Below are 25598 nucleotides of genomic sequence, written 5' to 3'. Positions count from 1 at the left end.
CTTTTTCTGTTTATTTTGTGTTTTGTTTGTTTTTTAAAGGTCACGACCTGGGATTGGACACGAGCTGAGAAAACATTTTCAGTTTATGAGATAATGTGCAAAATTCTCAAGGTATGATATAAAAGTAAAAAATAAATTGCTACTTTGACAGACAAAAGCATAACACTAACTACCTTGCAGAAAGAGATCTATTTTTTCCCCTTTAAAGTCAAATATCAGAAGTTCTGGTGTCAGTAGGTACAGAATCAAACTAGAAGGCATGGCAAAATTGGAAATAAACTTATTTTGACTAGGAAACAACCTTATTTCTCCATCTGCTGCATGGAGTTTATTTTCCTTTAATGTCACATTTAACTAGTGTAAAACTTCCTTTTCTAAATGAGGACCTAAGAAGCAGAGATCGGTTTGGCTGTTTTCAAATATGTTGGTGGAACTAATAGAAGATGCAAAGAATGATTTCACTAGGAAAAAATATGCAATACCCTTTTGAAAACTTTTGTCTTATTTTTTCCATTTTCATCAGTCTGTCTGAAGTGTAATAAATGAGAAGAGATAATGATACGTTTAGAAAGCTAAAATTATGAGTAGCAAGTTAAATAAGACCATTATCATACATTGTTTCAAATTTTTAATTGTGAATTCAATCAGAATTATTTTGTCTAGTCTTTTCTCTGTTTTAAAAACAGTGAAAAACAGATGCTCAAAATTTCTCAAATGAGAAGGAAAAGAGATGCGTTTTTCTATTCATGTGAAGTGCTTTCTGCTTTATGTTGGTTTTGGGGATGTTTTTGTCCAAATTACATAAAAGGTAATTTTAACATTTCTATTTTTTATCTAGGCAGAGACAGACTAGTATCAACAAGAAATATGCAAATACCATGCTTTTTAAAAGTGTTTTCCACTGGGAAGACCTTTTACTGACATAAATGGTACATTTCTTAGGTTTGTAGGTCACACAGGTGCACTATGTTTTCCTTAGGGAGGTGAATGAAATTGCAATGGCTCAATAAAATTTGGAAACTTTTTGCACTTGAGACTTCAAAAATAAAACAAAACCACAAAACAAAGAAAAAAGCCCACCATGTTTATAGTCTGAAAAAGTCCTCTTTGCTAACGGTCTGAACAGAGAAGTGAAAAGTTTTCTTTTACTGCTGTGTTGGCTGTGAGGTCTGCAGTCTTCATTAAGGAGTAGAACCTCCCAAACACAAAACATCCCATCCCTGTGGGATCTCCTTCAATTACCAAGTGTGTGCAAATCTTGGCTCCCTAGCAGTGCTCATGCAGGAAGAGGAGGAACAGGACAAGTTGTACATGGTAAAGGCATTGCACTGAGGGTGTAAGTGAACAGTGCTCTAAGAACACAGTCAGGCTTTGATAGAGTTGAAAAATACCATTTCTTACATGCACTTTTCCCCCCATTCTCTTTGGTAACCTCTGAATCCTTCAGGCTTTGGGCTTAATGCTATAAGCATCAAGGTTCTTTTTCAGAGAATGAAGTGCTTTGTAGCCAGATGACTCCTCCTTATGACTTATCCAAAGATTTTTTCATACTCTTTAAATAGAAATGTATGGAATTTGTGCCATATAATTTTCTGTAATTTAAAGGTCCTTCTTCTTTTCTTTTAGCTATTTGTCGTTGTTGATGGTCTTAATTCACTTGCAATTTTGGCCATTTTTCTTTTCCCCCCTTTGTTCTGTGTCTCCTATTCTTGTATATCAATACATTAGTTTTTTGATTTGTTTTTGTTTCTCAGACATGTAGCAGAAGGAGAGCCAAGGAGACAGTCCACAAAGCAGTAAAAACTAAACCAGTGCCTTTCTGGCACTGTTGTATGGAAGTACAGAAAAGATGCTGGAGTTTTTTTATCATCCAGCCATCCAAACTGTCTGAGAAGAGGTGTAGATTTTCCAGCCTCAGTCTATATTAACACAGAGGCAATTCCAGCATTAGTAATCTAAGAATATAATTTATATGTTTCTTTATCACTTTATTCATATTCAGTTATTTGTATATTTTCTGTAAATGTGGTCAGGCTTATAAAATGCTGAAATGTTTCAAGCAGGTTCTTCAGCTGACAAAAACCTGTAAATAATAAAAACTGCAAGTGGGAAAATCGTTGCAATGGAATTGAAGCTTCTGACATTGGACCATTAATCTTCACCATATTCTAGTTTTCTACAGCAGTTGCTATAGAACTTAACTATGGTTTCACTAAATATAAAAGCAAATAAAACCAAGAAAAACAGCTTCCCATTACACTACTACATTGAACATCTGTAGAAACTCAAGGTTTTGTTCAGCTTTTACGCCAGCATCTTAAAAGTCTCCATTTAAGCAATGAGTGTTTTTTAGACCCATTTGAACAAGCCCTATGGTTATTGCTGAACCACAGACCATGTAAAAAAAAAAAAAAAAAAAGTCAATCTGGTGTTTTGTGATCACCTTCAAACTTCTTCCCTTTTATAGTACCTCAAATGCTATTTTTGTTATAAATCTATTTGACTTGGAGAATGACACAGGTCTTCTGGCTAATATTCACTTCAAGTAGAAGGACTTGCAAGTCCTCTGTATGAATTAGCTCAGGAGTGAGAAGTAGTGCTTTAGTTAAGTGTTACCACATCATTTACCAAGCAAAGTGTATCTGTATTGCATGGCTTGCTTGCATTTGAATGAGATATTAAAAAAAAATTGTCTATATTCAGACTTACATTCATTAGGATGCAACTGTCACCCAAGGTAGCTGGTAATTTCTCCTGTGTATACTGGCAATTTCAATAACTGTCCCTCGTGCCACAGAGATAGGACTTTACTTAATATGTCTGTAATTGTTTTTTTCTCCATTTTACACTCCTTAATTGTGACTAAAATTCTGATGAACTTCACAAGAACAGTCTGGATTAGATAGATTTACGACCCAAAGTGTATATTTTTAAATAGAATTGTAATTTTCCTCAGTTTGAGAGACTTCTCTAAGTTTCTCTTCATGAAAGCACTACAGTGGAGAATATGAGCTTCCAGATCCTACAGAATGCATACTGAATGCTATTTTAGTGTTTCAGGATGATAATTCCTCTTCTGGTAACAGTAGAATTATTAAAACAGTAAATAAATGTCAATGTCTACACAATACTTTGTCTACTACAAAGTAGATTTAATCTTCAGGAAGAGTATATAGTCCAAAAATGTTAAGTAAAACCCAAAACTTGGCTGCCACCATGACCAAAGTTTTCTTTATATTTACTTCATCTGTTTAGTGTTCTTTTTCCTCTAGTATCCATTCCAAAGGCTCTGATTCCTTTCACAAACAATATAGAAGACTGGGATGTCATTTTCAATTGTCACAGTTGCCTTAGTCTCAAGCAGCTGAAAGGCAGGATGTTCTGCACCTTATTCAGAGATGTCAGAGATTATTATGTGATTTACAGCTGGTGTATTAATATTTATAATGCTCATAAATAAATAAATCACTATTTTGTTGAACTGTATAGTTTTTCTTTTCTGGATCAGATTACAAAGAAAAGGAACAGAAGCAAGGCATCAAGTCTATATTCTAATTTGATTAGGACCTAAATGACCAGGAAGACCCTTAAAATTTGAAGCATAAAAATACACTTTAAAAAGCAGTCTTTTCATTGTGTGAAAAACAGTTTTATTGAAAGAAATTTAGCAAAATGTTGTTGATTCCCTAATTCAGTATTTACAATTTTATACAATAAAAAGATAGAAAAAAACCCCAAACCCTCATAAGCACTTTCATACACTACCATAACGATAATGTAATATGAAAAAAATATTCTATGTGAAGTTTACAAACTACCAGATAAAACTACATATCACATAAATATGAAGCTCTTAATTGTCAAGATTTTGTAGATGAAATAATAATTATTGACATGAAACCTCGGTAAAGCTGGATGAGTACAAAAATCACATTTTAATTTAATTGGTTTAAATTATTAATTGTGGAATAATGGCAAACAGCAGTGGGCTATGTTTGATGTAAAAGGAGCATTTATGGAGATGCAAATAACTTAAGACCTGGGGAGGGGGGGTAAATGCATAAATTGGTAAGCATATGAAATAATTTATTACAAATTCAATAGATCTGTTTATTAAGGGGTGGAAGCAGAGAGAAAACAAGGCACTGAAGAGCTCTTTAACCCTGAAAATAAGCAGGTAAAAAGAAAGTGAGTAGAAATCAAAGGGAGGCAAGTTAAAATGGCAAAGAAGGCAAGAACTGTAAAAGCTGTGCTGATTAATCAATGAAAGAAGTTGATACCATTTAAATCACTTCAACCAGTACCACACCATTTGAACCAGTAAGAAGTTGATACATTTAAACCATCCTTTTTTTTTTTTTAATCATAAATTTATTCAGACTAATGCTAATGGGACAGTGACACCACCAGCATGTGGATGAAAATCTGTGGTCCATATTAAGAAATTTGTCAGGCAAGATAATTTAATGATACCACTTTTGACATTAAAATGTATCTGTGAGTCATTTGCAATAGAACTGCTGGAAGAATTTGCTATCAAAAGATATTTCTAATTTATTCTCCCAGAAGCTTGTTTCATTTTATCCTTTATTTTGGGGATTAAGCCCCATTAACAGCCAACTAATTTTAATGTTGCAATTGAACAATATTCAATATTCAAGAAAAGCAGGTAATTCTATCACTAACTTCAGAAAGGCAGGGGGTCTTATTGTGTTCAGTATTTCAAATCTGATTTAACTTTTAAGACATTTATATGTCTTGTTGGTACCTCTTGATACACAGTTTTAACATGAGTGTTTTGAAAGTGTGTACATTTGTAAGTGTGTATCACTTAGCAAGATTTAAATACCTTAGATAAATTTTAAATAGTTTAAATATTTAAACATTTTTTTCGTATAGGGGTAGAAGGTTTGTTACGTGTTTCAAGTAAATTATGAAGAATAGCATAAGAAATTGCACATCTCTGTCCTTTTTGTTCAGTTACTTATGTTCGTCAGCTCATCCAAACATCTCTTTGTAATTCCGAGAAAATGCTTTCTATAGTTTAGTCACCTGCCTCCTATCTTCAGTGGCATGCAAAAATATTTGGAGATTCACAGTTAGATCATGCTTTATTCAGCATAAAACAGGAAACATATTCAAGTGTCAGATCAACTCTGGAATGAAATGTGAGGATAACTGTGGAAGGCAGTCTGTGCTGGCAACATGTCAGGGTAGTGAATCATTGGTGTTTACAGTTAGTACCATTCACATCAGTGCAGCTATAATTTTCTTGCTGTATTAATCAGGACCAACTTGGTGTCTCAAAAGACTTGTGATTCCTTCCTTATTTTAGCTGTTAGTATGTGTAAAAACCTCAAACGTAGTTATGTTAATTTTTCCCACTTAAACTGCCTGTAATTATGCTGTCCATTTCCAGTAAGCCAAGTATGGGAAAAGGATGATATAAAAAGGATGGGAAACTACAGACAATGTTATTGTATACAGGTAAGTTTTAAAAATAATGCTGATAGACACAAAAACCTATGAAGTGCAGGTAGAGAACATATTTTGAGGTCTGTCATTCACATGGTTTGCTCAATGATGAGACTTGCATCCAATAGACACAAAAACTTACGAAGTGCAGGTAGAGAAATATTTTGAGGTCTGTCATTCACATGGTTTGCTCAATGATGAGACTTGCATCCTGATGTGAATCCACTAAAAGACTTCACACTCACAACGCTAAAGAGGCAGAAGTAATGCAGCCCTTTTAGGAATATGTTAATGCTGCATCTAAGGAATGTCAGATTTTCAAGCTGGGTTTTAGCCAGGTTCTTGGAAAGAATGCTAACTGTTGAGTATTTAAATTGAAAACAATTGAAGTGATTTTCAGTCTTTGGTTTGCCTTCTGTCCTACATTTAAAACTATATAATATTTCCACAGAAAAGAGCATCTCTTTCCACTCTAAATAAAATTACAGTTGTCTTCTCAGATAAGAAAAATAGTAATAGTCAGAAATATCTTCATGTCCACTGGCATCAAGGCTAACACTGAGTTGGCTTCAGTTAGACCATAATGAAGAATTTCTGTATTGAAATAGAGCTCCTGACAAGGCCACTGAATTTCCACCACTGGATCCTTTTAAGTGCAAGGTGGTGTGTAGCTGCTCCTATCATGCACAGAGATAGGCACTAGATGGCTGCACCTCGGGCGAAATCATACACGCTTTCTCTGATTCTCTATGTGATTTCAGTTAATTTCTCTTCAACGTGTACATAGTTATGCAAGCCTTAATGCATGTTAATCTGGACAAATTCACTGGGCCCTGTGTGTAAAAGGTGTTGATGTTGCTGTAAATCTGCAGCACCATGTAAGAGTCTTTTCTGAAAGTAAAGAGGCAATGTCATTACGTGCATGACAACTGCCACTGTGCAAAGACTTATTTTTTGTTTGGTTCAGAGAGAAAGGACAAACAATATTTGAAATGTAAACTTATTAAATAAGGCTTTTCATGTTTCCTGTTAACTTTAGAGAGGTTTCTCATTTTTTATTAATTCCCCCCCTCTCTGCCTTTTCTGACATTTCTTATGCAATATTAATATAAACTGTCACCTTTTGGGTGAAAAATAAATGACTTGTGTTGGGCTGGGGCTGCCAATCTCAGAGTCTGATCCTTCATCCTAGAAGAAATAACAAGATAAACACACAGAGGAAAACAAAAAAAATAACACATACAGAAAATAAACTTTTAAATGCCTTCTGCAACCTCTCTGTTTCAGAAATTGCTTTTTGCTGCCTGTCTAGTTATGAGACTGACAGTGCTGCTGCAACATCCTTGAAAAGCAAAGCCAAATTAACTTTTAACATAAGGCAAATGGAATGTTGAAAAAGAGCAGAAATGGGGTGTGAAATACAAATACTTTGTAAGGATTCTTGGGAAAGAGAAGTATATGTCTTAGATGCAAGATACTTGAGATTTATCTTGAGAAGTAAGCTCAAGAAGTTTCTCTCCATTGACTTCATATAATCAGAGCATTTCTAAAGCTTGGAATGGTATTGTATTAGCTCATATACTCTGATTCATCAGTTTTATTAGATTTTTGTGAAATATTTTTCTCTTATTTAGCAATTTTCTCTTGTTTTATGGTCATGGACTTTAATTATTTGAGATTTTTTCCTATCTTTATTTCTGGCTATTGTAATACTTAAATTAAGCTTGAGATGCTGCAATCTTATTGCACAAGGAATTTGTGAATCTAGGCATTCATGCAACAGTGACAATTTTTTATTTTTCATTGAAACTGCAATGCGTCCCAATCCTTATATGAAATAAAGTGCTCCTGTCTCAGGGGCAGATATTCAAAGCTGCACTTGGTGCATTCTCTTCTCAGTGGAGGTCTAAATGTTGATTACTCCCAACAGCCAGAGCCAGCAGTGAAACCAGAAATATTAATTTCTTAAAAAATATTTATCTTGTTGTTTTATGACAGGACCTTTTTTACCACAGTCCCTTTTAATTTTTTTTTTTCTTAGCACTATTAGTAAGTGCATGTAAAGTAAAGTTTTTTACACATTTGCTTATACAGATTTTCTTACACAGTGATATTTAACACAAATGCTTTTCACTGTGCTACTCTAATTTGCTCTCACCTTGACATAATGCATTGACAAGCTATTTGAGTAAGGAATTCTATCCAAAAAAGAAAGGAAGCTAAATAAGAAAGAGTATGCAGTCAAGTTGGTAATTCTTCTAATATAATAGATAATCAGTTTGGTGGGTAACTTTCCAATCTTTATTAAATCACGTTTCATGCTTTCCCTTCTTTTAAAAGATCTCCGCCTGCCTTTAAAACAAATACATCAAAAGTTGAGGGAAAAAAATACAAAAACTGACAAAAATGAGAATGAAAATAACTTTTCTTTCATGTAATTTCTTTGTCCACTTCTGCTGTTGAGTCAGGTGTTTTTTCTCTTATTGAAGAGGTGCATAGACAGTTTAAGGAAATGTAGAGTATCCTGTTCTCACTTACCAGGGCCAGTAGGTTTTACAACTCCTAACAGCTGGAAATATAGGGAAGGTTCTCCTCCTTTATGCCATGGGGATGCAGCATGTTCAGAATGAAATCTTCAAAATGGTAACAGTCAAATTTTGCCCAGAACAACTAAATTTTTTTTTTGGTAGATGTTAACTTTTCTTCCCAAGGGCTGCAAAAGTGTCCCTGTCCCTGAATCAGCCATTGCTAGTCCAGAGCAGCCCAAAAAGCAGATTTGGGGGCTCTCTTTATTTCTTTCTTTTTTACAGGGATAATCCAATTGAATTCCTTTTTTAATTTATTTTACAGAACTGATTTAGCTATTTTAACTATAATATAAAATACAACAATATCCTCAGGCAGACAGCTAACATGGAAAAAAATCAGCTGCAATTATTTAAATTTGAGAAACTATTTTTAAAAAATGGTCAGAATGAAAAGATAGGATCACTCTTTAACATTGCTATCCATTATCATTATATTTACTCTTATGGGATCTGTTCTTAATTTCCGACAAATAATGTCTCAAAGTTTGGAGAGGTAAAAAACCTTAGTAAGTCCCTAAAGAGATGATCAGTACATTTTTTGGTATCTGTTTGTAATTATACTCATCTCTGATTTCTCTGTAACAGAAAAAAACCACTAAGGCCGCTCCAGAAAGTATTAGAATATTTATTTCCTCAAAAGATTAGTTAGTTTTATTAACGTTTAAAAAATGTTCCTTATATGGCAAAAAAATAAACAAGTTTCTCAGTAGAGTTCATTAAGAAATAGACACAATTGTGGCACTGACTCAGAAGAAACCTGTATTCAGGCTCTTGGCTCTGATTCAAATGAGGGTCTTCAAGACTGTCTTTTAATCAGTCTTCCTATTCTGCCTGAATAGGAAATTAATTTTCCTATTCAGGCAGAATAGAAAAGTGATTCAAGCTTAATGCTGAACCTAATGGAATGAACCTTTCCTTTTCTCTCCAGTCGTCAGACACATCTTTCTAATGGAAATTTAATTGAAAGTAAAATTTATTCTGCAATTATAAGCAGTTTCCCTCATGAGTAAACATACTTTTTGTCAAATCTGAACATCAAAATACTTTCTGTATTTCTGTTTTATTTTGGTTGCAATTCTGTGTTTACTTAAATGTGTGTATATATAGATATTTGCAATTTCAACTTTTTTTTTACCTGTCTTCACAATAAAATTCAGAAAGGTCCAAATAAGATGAGCTATGTACAAACACATGCCTGCATTGATATATTTTATTTATTCCTTGAGTAATGAGAATATGTTGGAGAAACTGTATATTTTTTTCACTCTGGAGTGAATCTGTTCCCTGCTGCCTGTAAATGCTATTAGAACCATCACCATAGCAACTAATGGTGATGCTCAAGCGAAGTGTTCTGAAAATTCCAGCTGAAGAAGTAGATCATTATATGCCCTTAGAAAGAAGGATGTATGTTTATGTAGCCAGAACTGATATGTAAAAGGAGAAACAAACAGTAAAACTCTCAGGGCACTGATGCTAGCAAGTGTAAAGGCATGATGTGAGAAATTTTTACAATTGCTTTGGAGTTATTGCATGAGAAAATGCTTTTTATCTTCAGAGAATTTAGGTGCTAGGTTTGAATCTTGATTATGATAGGACAGACTTCTTTTGGCAGAACTGTCTAAACTAGTCAACAAAGAAAACAGGTTTTGTTTATTTTCTAATTTATGTGTTTTGCAGAACTGTTATAATTAATATAAGAAATGCGAATACTTACTTCATTTTAACAGCTGAAATTATTTTCTTGAAAGTCAAGGTCTGTTTTGTGTCTGTAGGATGGTTTTGAACGTCTGACATGAATTGTTGTTCATGTCAAAAACTGCTCACTGGTGTCACTAACATTTACAGTTCCATGGCAAAAATATATGTGCCACTCTCTATATTACATGTAACTTTATAGGTAAATCAGACTTCCAGAAGATTCTTTAGCATCTCCTGAGTAAAAATCATGCCATGAGCATGAAAGTGGCAAATGTTTGTTTTCTGCTGCAGAGAGCTTTTTAGAATAGAAGAACTCAACTCTTACTACCTATCATAAGTAATGAGGGCCTCCTGCATTGTAGCAGATTTAAATAATAGCCAAAATATAAGTATTTAATGCACTCTTCCTACTTAAAGTGAAAGGGCACAAGTAATCAAAAAGAAGTAGTGCTGCTACTGGAACGAGCAGTCTTTCAAAAGAGAAGAGATTACCCCTGCAGAAGGGAAGGCGAAGTCACTATTTAGTGATAAAGAGACATTCTGCCTTAATTTGGAAGGACCTGCCTAATGAGCCATGCTTAGTTCCCATGGACAAATTTATTACTCTCACTTAGCATGGATATCATTATTAATTAGGCAAGCAGGAGTCATACTGTCCTGTCAGCAGAGATGCTGGATTACCCTGAAGCTGGGTGTGAGCCAATGTCTTTCGTCACAGCCCATCCTTCAGCAGGACTACATTCCCTCTAGGGAGAATTAGCATACTGCTAAAAGTTTTGTGTGTGCTTCTCTTCAGAAAGGTTTATTAATTTACAATAAGAACATCAGAGGCAAACAGTACAACTAATCATTATCAGTATGAAAAAGTTCTTAAAAATTCAATGAAATTGGCTCATGTCCATCACTGACTAGTAAATGAATATAATAACATAGGGTCATAGCAGATTCTTAAATGGGTAGAATGACATTTATATTTCAGTTGAAGTAGTGGTTTGGTAAAAGTTAATTAATGAAGATTCCTGCTTCATCCAGACCTGGTTTTGAGACTCCTGACAAGTAACAGACTTTTGGACAATTCCCAGCTGGATTTGTTAAAAAAAGTGCTTTAAATTCCTGTCTTGTCTTTATAAGGATGTTTGGATAGCTATCTTTTAGCTTTGCCTAGTTTGCTTTAGCTTAGTTTTGTCCAGTTATCTATTGCACAAATTATTACATTCTGTAAACTTTAAATACAGATTTTTAGTGCTTGAGAAGAAATGCAAAACTAAAGAAAGATCTTGCCAAAAAAGCAGAAAAAGTGTCAGAAGCAGTACTAAGGGGAACCTAGCACAGAACTGTTTTACATGTAGGATGGAAAACTACTAATTAGGAAAGGAATACTTCATATATATGTTAGCAATTTTAGTAAAACTAAAATACATTATTTAAATGTATTTGACTTACACTTCTCTTATCATGGACCTAATCATAGATGATGATATCAAAATCACAAGTATATACATTAGAGCTAATCACAAATTGAAATTTTATTTGGTTAAATTATTATTTCTGGGGAAATGTATTTTGTTTTCATTCTGAAGAGGAACTTCATATAATGGAAATTCCAATAATAAATGAGTCCATTATGTGTGTTGTTTGCCACAGTATAATGTAGTAGATGAAATATTCTAAACTTTTTATATGCAAAACACTGAGGGGAGATATTACCTTACTACTGATTAGGTGTTTCCTAAATCAAAGCATGCTCTCATTTTCATACGTAAGTAGCAAAAACTTGGGTAATTATTGTAGATCCCATTTAGCTTTTTTCCCATCATCTGGGCTTGATGTAATGCTTAGTAGAATCTAGTATAATTCTTACTAGCAGTGTTGATAATAAAATACATAAGTTTTTATTTAATCACTTAAAAGCCTCCAGAGATTTTTGCATTTTTCAAGCGCTTTTTAACAGAGATCAATCTCAATGAAACTTCTAACATTTTCTTTTTCACAGGCTATGCAATAACTCTTCACTTTTTCCTAGACAACATATTCTTCTCAATAGGAGACAAAAAAAGCTCATAGTGCTGGAAGAGTCTGAGTATAATTTAAAAGCATCAAATTTTAGCTGTGCCCAGCTAAATAGAGATAAGCATTCTGGAACTGAGCCATGCACTAAGCTCTGTCCCATCTGAAAACAGGGGTTATATTAAAGCCAATGATTTGTGTGATCCCACATAGTTGTGTTTCAGAAAAGCTTTAAGCTGCATTACTAATAATTACTTATTCTCTACTAACTGTAGACATGAATAGGTAAAGATGAGTCCAAAATATTTTTAGTTTCTTCTGTGGTTGTAGTTAGGAAGGATTAAAACCTTCCCCAGGAGATACATGTACCTTATACATGAATCTTGCCACACTCCATGCTGAAAAGGTCCTTTGGGTTGTGGGCTAACAGGCGCGTTCAATCAGGTTTAGCTCTGGAGGCACAGGCAGTTCAAGATCCCATTTAAGATTTGTTAGACAAGAAGTGCTACTTCTAAAAAAAGTAGCTTTTCTGCCCTGGAGGAGTGAGGGTTTTCCAGAGCTTTTGCTCATGCAGAATTGAGATTGTTCAGCCTGGAAGAGAGAAGGCTTCAGGGTGAACTCACTGCAGCCTTTCAGTATCTAAGAGGATCCTGTAAGAAAGATGAAGAGGGACTCTTCAAGAGCATGTAGTGACAAAACAAGGCAGAATGGCTTCAAACTGACAGAGAGTAGGTTTAGATTAGATATTAGGAAGAAATTCTTTATTGTGGAAGTAGTGAGGCACTGGAACAAGTTGCCCAGAGAAGTTATGGATGTCCTATTCAAGAGCATGTAGTGACAAAAACAAGGCAGAATGGCTTCAAACTGACAGAGAGTAGGTTTAGATTAGATATTAGGAAGAAATTCTTTATTGTGGCAGTAGTGAAGGCACTGGAACAAGTTGCCCAGAGAAGTTATGGATGTCCTATCCCTGGAACTGAACAAGGATGAGCTCTGAGTAACCTGGTCAAGTGAAAGGCTTCACTGCCCATGGCCATAAGGGGTTGGAGATAGATGATCTTTATGGTCCCTTCAATCCCAAGCCACTCTATGATGCTGTGTTTTGTTGCTACACATATCCAAAAGGTTAAATATTTGTCACGGCGCTGCTGCTCTGTGTGCTTTGAGGCTGTGTGCAATGGAGCATAGATGCCATTAGCAACAACCTGGATATTATCACTTCTGTTTTGAATGCTGGTCAGGACATATTGTGAACACAATTGACACTTCAGTTTTAGTAGAAGGGCCTAAATGAAAAGGAAGAAAAAAAAAGGGGGGTAAGAGATACTAAAAAAAGACAAAAAGCTTTTCTGATAGGACATAGACTATTATTTAGCTACACTTAACTGGTTCAACTACACATCCTTGTGAGTATTTGGAAGAAAAATCTGGAACAAGTTGGTTTGTTTTTTTGTTGTTTTTTTTTGAAATGCTGTCTGTGAAGATCAAACATATTCATGCTGATTTTTTCATATATGACTAAGCACTGTACAGCTACTAAGCTTAGCACTTGATGGAAGTAAGGAAGGAGAATTTTCCACAGTGACTGGTCATTTTAAAATCATAGCAACTTGTTTTTTCATGGTGATTGAAAAGAGAGGATATGATGCCTCCATAGTCAATTATTCTAGAAATTGTAAATCATGCTTCAACCAGAAGCATTCATGAATGCATTCTGTATTGGCTTCCTTGAGCAGGTTGGTCACATTTCTACTGAATGAATGGAAACAGGAAAGTTGTGTTTGCTCTCCCCTTGCCTACTTGTATAACTGAGAGTGATCGTTTCAGACAGGTTCCTGTTTTATACATTTTGTTCTCAATCAGCTTTAGGTTGCTGGTTCTCTGCCCCAGGGAGAGCTGAGTTGAACAATGTAAGCTGCTCCTCCAGCTTGTATCAGCTGGTTGTGCTCCCCTTGGTCTATTCAAGTTGTGTATAACCAGAAGGCAATACTGTCCCGTGAGTCTCCTTTGCTGAACTTAACTCTGCCCTTTGCTGTTAGGTAACTTTGTGAAAATTGCATGCAGGCTACTTATACCCAAATCTCCAGATGTATTGGCAAAGACAGCTGGTGAGCTTGTGACTTGGGACAACTTCTTTGATGTAGCAGGGACTAAATTAATTAAAGCTGTTTCTGCAAACCTATTTTTCACAAGAACAAATTACATGCCAGAGTTTTAGCATAAAGCATCCTCTTTATTATATAAATAAAGTTTAAAAAATAATTGAAAACATTTTAATGAATGGATTTCTTAATCAACTTGCTTATTCTTTGGTTTAATACCAATTACAAATACTAGCAATCATTAATTATTAAATATTTATAACCTGATGTCTATTATGTGATGTTATGTTGAAAGTAAAGCCAAAAGTAATTTTCTCCTCCAGAACCAAAGCCAGCAACCTAACCATGGACAGCCACTATAATCTCTACCTGCAGTATCCATTTAAAGACTAATTTTATGTTAGATTTTTGTAAACCTGCAGAAATATGAACTTGTTTTCTCTAGCCTCTATAAAGAAAATGGAACATATGGACTTTTCATACTCCTTAAAATAAAAATATTCCTTTGACCAACCTTCAAGAATAGGGTGTATAAGTCAAATAGGTCAGAGAAGCTGATATTTGTGTTCCTCATATGATTAGAAAATGGAAAACTTTCATAGAATGTATCTAATGTAAAATGTATAGCTGATAACATTTTTGAAAAGTGATTTCTTAAAATATTTAAAGTTACTGCCTGAGATATGCTGTTCTGTACCATTCTGAATATAGGCATCCTTTTTAAAATTCATTGAAGTGTCAATGTTTAGACCAAACCCCTGATTCTCAGTTCCTCAGCGACTGTGGTTATTCCTGTCATTTAAAATGCCATTTAAAAATGCTGGGTTTGACACATAAATGTTTGCAATTAAAAATATTAATTGATGTATGCCAGATTATATAACTTCAGGTTTTCATCAGGACAGTGATCTACTGGACCGTCGGAAACATTGCTTCAGTGTGCAGTCTGAATCTGGAGAAGATCTTTACTTTTCTGTGGAACTAGAGTCTGACCTAACACTATGGGAAAAAGCCTTCCAAACTGCAACTTTTTTAGAAGTGGAACGGATACAGGTGAGAACAACTGCCTTGTTGATCATGTTTTGGTACATCAACAAATTAGGCCCATATGAAATAATGATGTAATTTAAGATATTTTATGACCTTCTGCAGCTCTCAAGTTGTTACTCTTTTATGTAAGTAATTGTTTTTGCTGTTCACAAAAAGCTTGCAAGCTAGCCTTCAGAAGGGGTCACCTGAAATACAATCATTGAGTTATTATGACTACGTGATACATATTTGTTAACTGAAGTTCACGAACAGACAAGAAAAAGCAATCTGTGGATCAGGCACAAAATGCAAGTGTTTAGATATTCTTACTCTCTTACATGCTACCTTATTTGTTACTGAAGAACCTTGCAGGAATTAATAGTCCTTGTAATACCAGGAATGGAAGTGTACTGAGGGAAGTACTCACTGGATAAAAACAAGAACAAAAGTTGTACCTCTGACGTGTTATTCTTTCTTCACGTATTTCCTGTTCCCTGTGTATTTACTCTATTGTCAGGTGACAGTGCATGCAGAGATGGACAGCATTCAAATACAGATTACTAGTGACTTTTTATAGCAAAATTATATATCAGAGTGTTTAAAGATAACTTCTCACATGAACAAAAAGTCATGACTTTTTGAAATAAAAAAGGAGAAAAAAGCCACCCACCACAATTGTAATTCACCTAATCCCAATTTTAATATTGATTTTCTAATAATGTAATATACATGTGGTTAGAACAGCTTTAGTTGATGTTGGCAGGAGTTACACACACCTACCTAAGCCATATTAGCATATTAAGCTGTGCAAGTATTGGCTCATACATTTTCTGTGTCCTCCTGGGAATGCGATGTTTTTATTCACACAAACTGTTAGTTAGTTATATATTAGCCCTTTTCTGACCTGCAAACCACCACATGCAGATGCACTGAATTGGTATATACTAATGAAGATCCAATATGCAAAAACTACACTGCTGTCAGTTTTAACTCACAGTACTTATGTTGCAAGGAGTCAGGGGAGGTTTTGCTTTCCGCTTTTAAATTCATATATGCTGTTACCTTTCATAGAAACTATTCTTGTCTTTTAAGCTACTTGCATGCTGGAAAATCTAAGACTAGGTTTTCTGTGTAAAACTTGCAATAATGTATGTCCTCTTCACTAAATATTTGAGAGTTGTTGTCTTATATAATTCACTGTAACATACTTTGTAGTAGCACTGCCGTGCCATCAGTAAAATAATATATGACATTTTTCTTGAATAACTTTTATCTCAGAAGCCACTCCATATTTGTTCTACTTTCAGATTGATTCATACTATAGCATTCCTGGTTTAGATTTTTCTTTTGAATTTTAGAATTGTATTTATTCAAAATTGCCTTCAGGCTTCTCCAAAATAGTTTCCTTTATAATCTTAATCTCAGATTCGTCTTAATCATTTTACCTTTTTTTTGTCTCTCCTGATGTTCATGGTAGCAATTAAGAACTCAAAGTAATGATTTCCTGATTGATTGGATGATTGATTGATTATAGATCTGTGAAAGTGGATAAACAGGCTTCTTATAATAGAACATTATTGTGGAACTCACACTCATTATTTCACCTTTTTTTCCTTTATTTTCTATATCTTGATTTGGAAAAAAATTAGAATATTTTAAATATAACTGGGTTTGGCCTCATTTTTCCTTTAGCAATCCATTACTGCTTTCATCTACCAACCTGCAGATGCAGAAAAAGTCTGATGGTATACTTTGTTTCTAACAAGTTCTTTCATTGCTCTGTGAGAAAAAAAAAAAAAAACCAAAAAAGTGACAGGTTCAAAATTAAGGTATCAATGGTATATTTTTACTAAAATTATGCATTATACAATCATGTTGATATGAATATACATATTTAAAGTGAATGTTAATCCAGTAGGTTTGTCTTACTATACAATAATATAACATTGAAAATATACCTTCAGTTTAAAACTACTATTTAAAAATATTCAACTGTGTTGTGAACTCCATAATCATGCCATGAGTGACTCTTACTCTATGGCTATAACCTCCAGAAGAGGTTAATCAGGGACCAATTCTAATCCAACTCCAAAGAATGTATAACAAATTCAAATATTATTTAAATGCATTACTGTAAATATATAATGAATTCTGTTTCAACCTAATTCATAGCTTCTGCCGGGGTATATCTAAACCAAAAATTGAACAGTTAGTTTTTCTTAGAAAATAAATATATTAGAATAGGAATAGTCAAATTGATAATTTAGCAATAACATGGTACAATGTTACAGTGGTGTCATTTTAGTGTGTTACAGTCACTCTTTAATTAGTTTTGTAATGTAGTAACTGATGGAAATCCATTTCCATAATTACCTATTTTAAAAAATTACTTGAAATGAAAATCCTTTTTCCTTACTCTTTCACAGCATTGTTGTACAAAGAATCTGAGACTATTATAACTTGCATAATGATGAGCAATTATATATATGCCTGTCACATTCCCTTTGTGTTCCTGCTACTTTAAGCTAATATCTTCACCTCTTGCATCATGAATTTTTTTCTTGCTGTCCTTGCTTGTAGTTGTTTGTTCTCTAATGTAAGGATTATTATGTAAGCTGTTTTATGTTGCAGTACTATAACATATGTTTTCATTGAAGTTGAATCTGAGTTTAATTCTTCAGTTTAAAAGTCTGAATTAGGTATTAGATTTATGGTTAATTTTCTTTCAGCTTCAGAGATGGCTTACATGAAGTTCACAATGTATTGTTCTTTCCATAATTTAAACTGTGCATGTTGAGGGAATAGTTTTTAAGGAACAACTTCGAGTTGTCTCCTTCAGCCTCTGCCTGACCCATTGAATTATTAATAAACCAAAGTTAACATTTTGTATTCTGTGGAAGAACAGCAAATGACTGCTGAAGTGTATTCTGCTTCTTTTGGGAAGGGGATGCTTCAGTTCTCACAAGGTTTTCGTGAGTTCTTGTGAGAAATCAGCAACCAAAGCCAAATATCCACAGTATATATTATTCATAGTCACTTTTAAAGTTTTAAAAAGTTAACTGTATACAAAATCTTAAATTATCTTGTAGCTTGATAGCAATTTTTGCCTTTCTGTTTTCTCCAAATATCTGAATTAAAAGGCAACCTAAAGAAAATTAATATGAGAAAAAGTCTTTCAAGAGTTAACTAGTGTCTGAAAGTTCACATCCCTACTCTGACTTGTCACCAGAATTATATACAAGTGGGTAAAACAGCTGCAAAAACCCAGGGCCATTCTTCCCCAAGGAAACTAAATTCTCACTGTCCAGAGATCTTTTTTGTTATTTTCACATTTTTTCTTCTCTAAATTGTTTTGGACATCATAGTCTGAGGGCGTAGAATGGTCTTTTATATAAGTAAAGAACAATAAATAATCAGCTGCTACTAGTGATCCGCGGTTTCTTCCTGCAAAGAACTACACTGAGCTGAACTAGATAATACAAATTGAGCACAAACTGAGCACTGCATTTTGTAGAAATACCCTTCAGTCTTGGAAGTAGGTTGCTTTTTCAGAACAGCCTTGAACCAAGGCTGGTATGTCCTGTTTCTCATAAATCTTAAGTTCCCAGTGAGGCTAATTAGCCAGTCCAAGTTCTGGGCTGAAAAGAAGAGGGAGCAGCGTCAGCTCAGCATGGGGCTGCAGTGCACACTGTGGGTTGGCCTCTGGTGTTGGGGTGGGAGGTTAGAGAACTTTAGATGACGATATGTATTTTAAATCTGACACACGTTTCCCATGCCAAATTTAATTTCCTAAAGGCTCTAAGTCTGTTCCAGATCTTTAACATTTACAAATAAAAATGTGATTTGCCTCTTGTAAGATGTTTGCAAGATAATTCCAGATAAAAGGTACATTTTTTGCTTTGTAAAACTTGAAAAGTTTTGCATATGTGATTTAACTAACTATAATGAAATATAATACTTTACATTTTTTCTTCTACTAATGAGATAATACCGAAGGCAGTATCCTCTTTTTTTCAGCACTGATTTACAATCAAATTTTACACATTCGGAACAGTCTCATGGTGTAGCTGATCAAAGGGGAAAAAAATAAAAAGCCACATTTATTTGTTAATATAAGCACTAAGTATGAAGTTTTCCATTTTCCTTCATTGCATTTTCTACTTAGAAGATGTTAATGCACCTTTCAGCTTGTTGTGTTCTAAGGAAGACCATTAAGAATCCAAACATCCCCCCAAAGAATATATATGTAAAGGCATCTGATTTATCTTCATACTCAAAATGCCAAAAATAATCATAGGTTCCTTTGTAGTACTTACAATTTGTAGCCCACATTTTTCCCACATTTGCAATTTATATTCTGATTTTGCTGCCACATTATAGGTCATGGAAGTCTTTGTTCTCATTTCATAATTTTGGCAGCTACAGCAATATTTGAAGAGTGTAGCTCTATAATCTGAAGGGCAAAATATCTATAAAATAAGAATAATTTCTTTAAAGAACTTGCATCTGATGTGGAAATGTTTTAATTCTTTTTTCTGTATTTTGTGATGAAAAAGACAAGTCTGTCATTTTGTACCTGCAGTACTCCTTCAAGCACAGCAGTAGTTTTGATTCTAAAAATTACACTTATAAATGTCTCACAATGTGTAATCAAGTGTGATGTTATGGAAATAAATAAAAGCATATATTTAGAGACAGTGGAACAATAAAGTCTTTCAGAATTCCAAGGTTTCTCACAGAAAACTTTGACACATATTGGTCCAATATCAGAAAAAAAAAATCCAGATAATTCCATTAGCTGCTAAATGGTATGAAATATTAGCTTTTTCCCTGAGATTTAGGACATCAGAAAACCACAAGAAACAGTGTACTAAAGAGATACTTTATATATGGGGGTTTTTTTCCTTGATAAGATAAAAGGAATATATTAATCTTTAAAGTTGTTGCATATGAAAAACAAATAAGGAGGTTTGAAAGTAATAAATTTTTCCTTTAAGAAAATGTTATTAGTAAGCCACTGAGGCAATTTTGAGCCTTTCATTTTTTTCCCAATGGAAGCAAAGCCTGTTTTCATAAGTCTTAGACAACTTCATCACTGATAAAATTCCTTTTATTTGAAATAAAAAAAAAAATGGACATATTTACACACAAACTACTTCTTTCTGATAATAATTTTGAGGTACATAAACATTAGAATAAAGTCTCAGAAAGAGTGGTCCTAGAAAAGCATTTAAGAAGTGTCTTCTGTGGTAACTACCCTTTCTGATTTTTCTTTTACAGTGCAAGACGTATGCCTGTGTTTTAGAGAGTCATCTTATGGGACTTACCATTGACTTCAGCATGGGCTTTGTCTGTTTTGATGCTGCCACAAAGGTAAAGTTCTAAGAAATTTTTTCATCACACTGTTATTATTCCTCGTTATTTCTAATATTTTGAGATAAGTAATACATCCTTCAAATGTCCTTCTCTTTGTTATAGTAAGAGATTATCTCTTGTCAAATGTCTCACGCTTTAGTTTAAATTCGAGACTGATTTCTAATTTTGTGAGAAATAGTATTCTCATATTTGCTTGTTATTGAAAAATCAATACTGATACCAATCTGAAACAAGCATCAGATCTTTATTCTTTAATTTCACATGAAAGCCCACACTCATTCAGCTTGATGGTTTGTTTTGCTGGTGTGTCCTTGGTTTTGAGAAAAGATAATTTTCTTCGTTTCAGTTTCATCTGTGATCTTGAAAATAATCTTCCATTCTCTTCTCTTGCTTCATGGGAAGGAGTATGTGCTATTACAGCAATTCCACAATTCCCAGTTTATATTTTAGCTATTATTGTTCAGGTATCTGCAAAAAGAAAAGCCAACCATAGTCTATACGTCTCACCCATTAGCTTTTCCTGTCAGTCTTATAAAAACTCAGTAGAACCGATGAAAGAGTTTGCTTTACCAAGCAAATAGGATGAAATCAACTTCTATACTGTGCTATCGCACATCCAAGGCTCAGTAAAACCATTGAGACCCTGAGTATGTCACATGTTGGCATTTGCACTAATTGCTGGCAAGTCCTAGAGTGTGCTCAGGCTTTACTCCTGCTACTTGACTCTGCTAGTGGTAGAATCTTTCTTCGGAGCGAAACGGTGAAATCTTTCTTCTGAGTTCCACTTCTCTTCAATAGCTATTTTCCTTTGAGATGCTGCAACTTTGTCACCACCAACGGCTGAAAATGCCCTTTTGTGTCCAGAATTTGTTCCTATGCTCTCTTGTAAGTCAAGCCTTCCTACCTCATTACTCCACTAATCCAAACCCTATTATTCTTCCCACTCCATTCTATTTGTTTGCACAAAGTGATGAATTTTAAATTCAAACACTTATGTAACCTTGTTTCTTTTTGTTAAGCAAATAGTCTTGTATAATTCATCAGTGAAATGTGACTATCAGTTTAGAAGGCATTATACTAAAATATCAGTGCAACAGAATTAAAATGCAGTAGGTCAGTAAAAAAAAAAGTGTGGCTATCCCCTACCCTCCAATATTTTTATATATATATAAAAGTATAGTAAAGAAGTTCTTTTGTATATCTAACCTTTCAGTTTGAACCCATTCCTTCTTGTATTATATGTATGGTATTGTATACTAGAACAAAGCATTACATCATGAATTAAAAAAAAGGATATTGTTTTGTTAGGTTATCAGACGTTAGGCAGTGCGAGATAAGGATGACAATTGCATTAGAAAAGAAAAGAAAAAATACAATAGAAAGCAACATAATCCAAGTGACTGCTGTAATTCAAATTATCAAACAAGCCATAAGGTGAAATGTCTGAAATCTAAGTGTGTACACCATGTTTTAGTGGGTGCTCAAATAGGGAAAACATTGCCTAGTCTCCATCAGTTTATGGAGAGATGAAGATTGTAGTGCTCTTAGCCAAAAATTTATTCAGATATCATTATTATGATGATGACAAGTGTAAGTTGTGTCTATGCTGGCAATGTTCTTCAACAATATTGCTAATCTCATATATACTGAAATGAAAACACTTAAGCTAAAAATGTTATTTTCCACCTTATGATGTTAATATGAAGCAAACTCTGCTTTCAAAAAAAAAAAAGAAAAAAACAATGCGGACAAGGAAAACATTAGTATGATTTTAACTCAATCATTCATATCTGAGTAGTATTTACGTGTGCATTTGTGAACTAAGGATGTACAAAAGTCCTAGCAAGTGTCCTGTGAATTAACATACTCAGTATTAAAGATAAAAACATTATTAAAAAGGTCTTACCATTCATGAAATCAATATTTACATATAATTATTTATAATTTCTAGGATTTTTTTGCAATTGGTATTTGAAAAATTGGTACAAGCTATTATCTTTTCACTTCCAATGACAGGGTATCCACAGCTCCGTGGGGCACCCTGTTCCACTGTCTCACCACCCTGATCCTATAAGATTTCTTTCTTATGTCCAATCTGAGCTCTACCTTCTTCTATTTTAAAAACATTGTCCCTTGTCCTGTCACTGTAGGCATTGGTAGAAGCTCTTTCTCCATTTTTGTATAAGCCTCCTTTAAGTACTGAAAAACAGCAATAAGATCTCCTTGGAGCCTTCTCTTCTCCAGGTTCAACAGCCCCAAATCTTTCAGCCTGCCTTCATGAAAGAGATGCTCCAACCCTCTGATCATAGTGGTCCTTCTCCTGTACATGTTCTCTTCTGTTATTTTGCTGCTGCTCATACCAAATTCAACCACTCCTTTTTGGGTAAAGATTAACTTAAAGGCATACTTCATAGACTTCAGAGTTCAGTGTCAGATTGAACTGTTCTTTCTATATTTCTCTCAGAATAGCTCAGAGAATAACCCTGCAGATGCAAGATATATTTTAATGAATTCATAGAATGTCTTGGACAAGTACCTGGAGGAAAATTCTGCTGAATATCATTAATTTTTTTAAAAATTCTTATTTATTTATGACATTTTCATGTTTTGGAAACAAAATAGTTTCTGAGAAGTCTTGTCTAATATTTTGTTGCAGTGGTATCTCCAGTAAATCTTCAGGCAGTGTCAGTCTTATACTTAATACTGTGCTCATGGCATTTTAAGTTTTTTTTTCTCACTTACTAATGAATTGACTGCGGATTGTCTTTATAAGTGCATAATTACGAATAAACTGAAATGAAGGACGCCAAGTTCTTTAACTCATTATTTTAGCAGTTATTCAGTTATTCAAATGTTCCAGTTATTTAAGCAGTGCAATAATATTTAAATTCTTTCTTCCTCTCACTTTTCCAGTAAGTGAATAGATTTTGTCCAACATGCCCTGACAAATTGCAGTCAAAATTTCACAAATTTTCTAAACCCCAAACACCCCAGTCTTCATGAACAAGTGTATAGGGGATAATGGCTCTCATTATGTTTATGATTTCCAGACAAAATCCTTACAACCCTGTGTAGGCTGGTTTCCTTGTTTGCTATCATTTAATCCTTAAATAGTACTTAACTATGTAAATTGAAATTAGTGGTTAAAAACTGTCATCTGTGCTAAATGTATTTCAACTCAAACATAATAATTAGATAAAAAACATTGTTTCTGTGTCTGCACAGACATATGATAAATATGAGTACACAAAGTATTAAACTGAGTTACTCAGAAAGAATCTGTGCTGTGATGTGATTACAACAGCACTGGCATAAATCATAGATGTTTCTGCTGCATATTTCTCTGCTTTCTCATATTCATTTTCTGACTGATAACTCATAGAGTCAACAGTAGTTTGTCATTTGGAGTATTTCATATGATACTTTATAAAAAGCCATTGCAATTTCCTGAAAGGAGAGTGAACAGCTTTTAAGACCACCTGGTTAAATCTGATTATGTCGACATTTCAGAAGATGTCTTACTTCTCAATTCAGGTAAAAATTCTACCATATAGAATTTTGGCCACAAAGTAATTTTTCTCCTTGCACCTTGAAAAGTAATGGCAAATATATTTATGCCCCTGTTCTTCTGTAGCACTTTTAAGAGCCAAAGCTCCAGTGCAAGATGTCATCTTTTATTAGCAATGCATGGTTTGAAAGCAAACTGTGACACATAGCCCAGGCCAACACCGGCACGTGTTTGATTATGATTATTTTCGTGATGTAGTCCTTCATTTGTGGTAGCTATAAACCTGGTGTCAAAAAGCCACCTGCTTCCTCTGTTGGCATACAGAGAAATGTAATTCTAATCAATAGGGAGTTTCCTCAGGGGATCTCTTCCACTGGGGTCTTCTTCCAAAAAATGCCCACCAGCTTTAACCAATTTTATATGCTTTATTTGAAATACAGGATGTCAGCTAGAATCCCCTCACTGAACTTCCCTCTTTCTTCATTGCTGGTATTCTGTGAAAAGTGAATTTAGCTAATCTTTGTGAATACCCTTTAGATATTTTATTTTCTTTCCTGCCTTAACCACATTTTCCTGATTCTGCTTAGTTACTCCTTGCACTACAAGGTGCCTTTGTATACAGCATCTACTCCAGAAGTAATTTTTCACTAAAGATGTTCCATATGCTAAATATTTTTTTACTTGGTTTTAAAATATGAAAAATGTGAAAAGATGCAAAAGGTTCTGTGGCAGCTCTTAGAAATTATATACCAAATTTTATCCTAGGCCATTTTTGCAGTATTGTGTATCAGTGTTTACGGGAGAAAGTATTTTTCTCAAGTCCTGCCCAACTACATCCCAGTACTTGTGTCCTAATTTGTCGAACATTAGCTAATATATAGACATCAATGTTTTAATGAACAAATGTAACTCTCTCATGGACAATTTCTGTTAGGTACAGACATACATGGATACTGTGATGAACATTTATAAATAAGGTTTGCAGCCACAACAGCCACCTTATGAATTAAGTATGGAGACTGATATATTAAAGAGAATAACAAGACATGTACAGAACTGAATCTAACTACTATTTTGAAAGTGATCCAATGTATAAAACTACTTACTCAAGTGCCATTTGGTAAATGATTCTTAATGTGCTTCCATAAAAATGTATGGGGCGATATACATGGAAATATATCTATTATATATATTTCTGGTTTACTGACATATTCATTAAAATTGTTTTCTATAATGTGCATATTTTCATCATCAATTCTATGTAATAATATATGTCTGTTTTGAATATACATTGCCATATACCTACCTGAGCAAAGTGCTGTGTCTGTAGTCCATCATATTTACTGCTCATTAAAACAGCAGTCAAAAATATATATTTGTCAGAAGAAAAAAAAAAGCGTCCCTTGTAGGATTGAAAATAAATTAAGCTGCTGCTGAATTATATGGTGCTGCTAGAACAAAGTAAGAAAAGGCTCCATAATGGCCCACAAGGTACCTATCAACAAACCTCAGTGTACCTTCTTGTGCTCTCTTGCAGAAACCTTCACCAAAAAAAGAGAATATACCAGGAACACTTAGTAGAATTGCAAATACCTTTACTTTGGTTTCCGTACCAAAAGACTACTAAATCACACAGATCAGTATTTCTCTTAATTTCTTTAGGAGCAATCTCCTGTGTTTTCTAGGGATACATACCTTCTCTGTCTCTTCATGCAACTAATACATATACAGCATATTGAAATAAAACAGCATATATAACTTCTTAATAGTCAAATTACAGTAGTGGGAAAGGCAGAAAAAAAACAGGCTCACTGG

The 25598-nt window shown here is 34.1% G+C and overlaps 1 protein-coding gene across 3 annotated transcripts in view; it reads left to right on the top strand.

The window, feature by feature from the left end:
* SNTG1 (syntrophin gamma 1) overlaps positions 1–25598 on the top strand; it is a 318307-nt gene that overhangs the window by 270832 nt on the left and 21877 nt on the right. For all 3 annotated transcript variants that reach the window (XM_039703013.1, XM_039703012.1, XM_039703010.1), the window contains 3 exons: positions 40–111; positions 14771–14923; positions 20180–20272. In XM_039703013.1, the coding sequence (XP_039558947.1) occupies positions 40–111; positions 14771–14923; positions 20180–20272 (318 nt within the window). The remainder of the gene's footprint in view (positions 1–39; positions 112–14770; positions 14924–20179; positions 20273–25598) is intronic.

Source organism: Passer montanus, unplaced genomic scaffold, assembly GCF_014805655.1.
Source record: "Passer montanus isolate IOZ18808 unplaced genomic scaffold, ASM1480565v1 scaffold16, whole genome shotgun sequence".
NCBI classification, from domain to species: domain Eukaryota; kingdom Metazoa; phylum Chordata; class Aves; order Passeriformes; family Passeridae; genus Passer; species Passer montanus.
The sequence above is the reverse complement of the archived record's forward strand: the minus strand, read 5'-3'. Positions and strand labels throughout refer to the sequence as shown.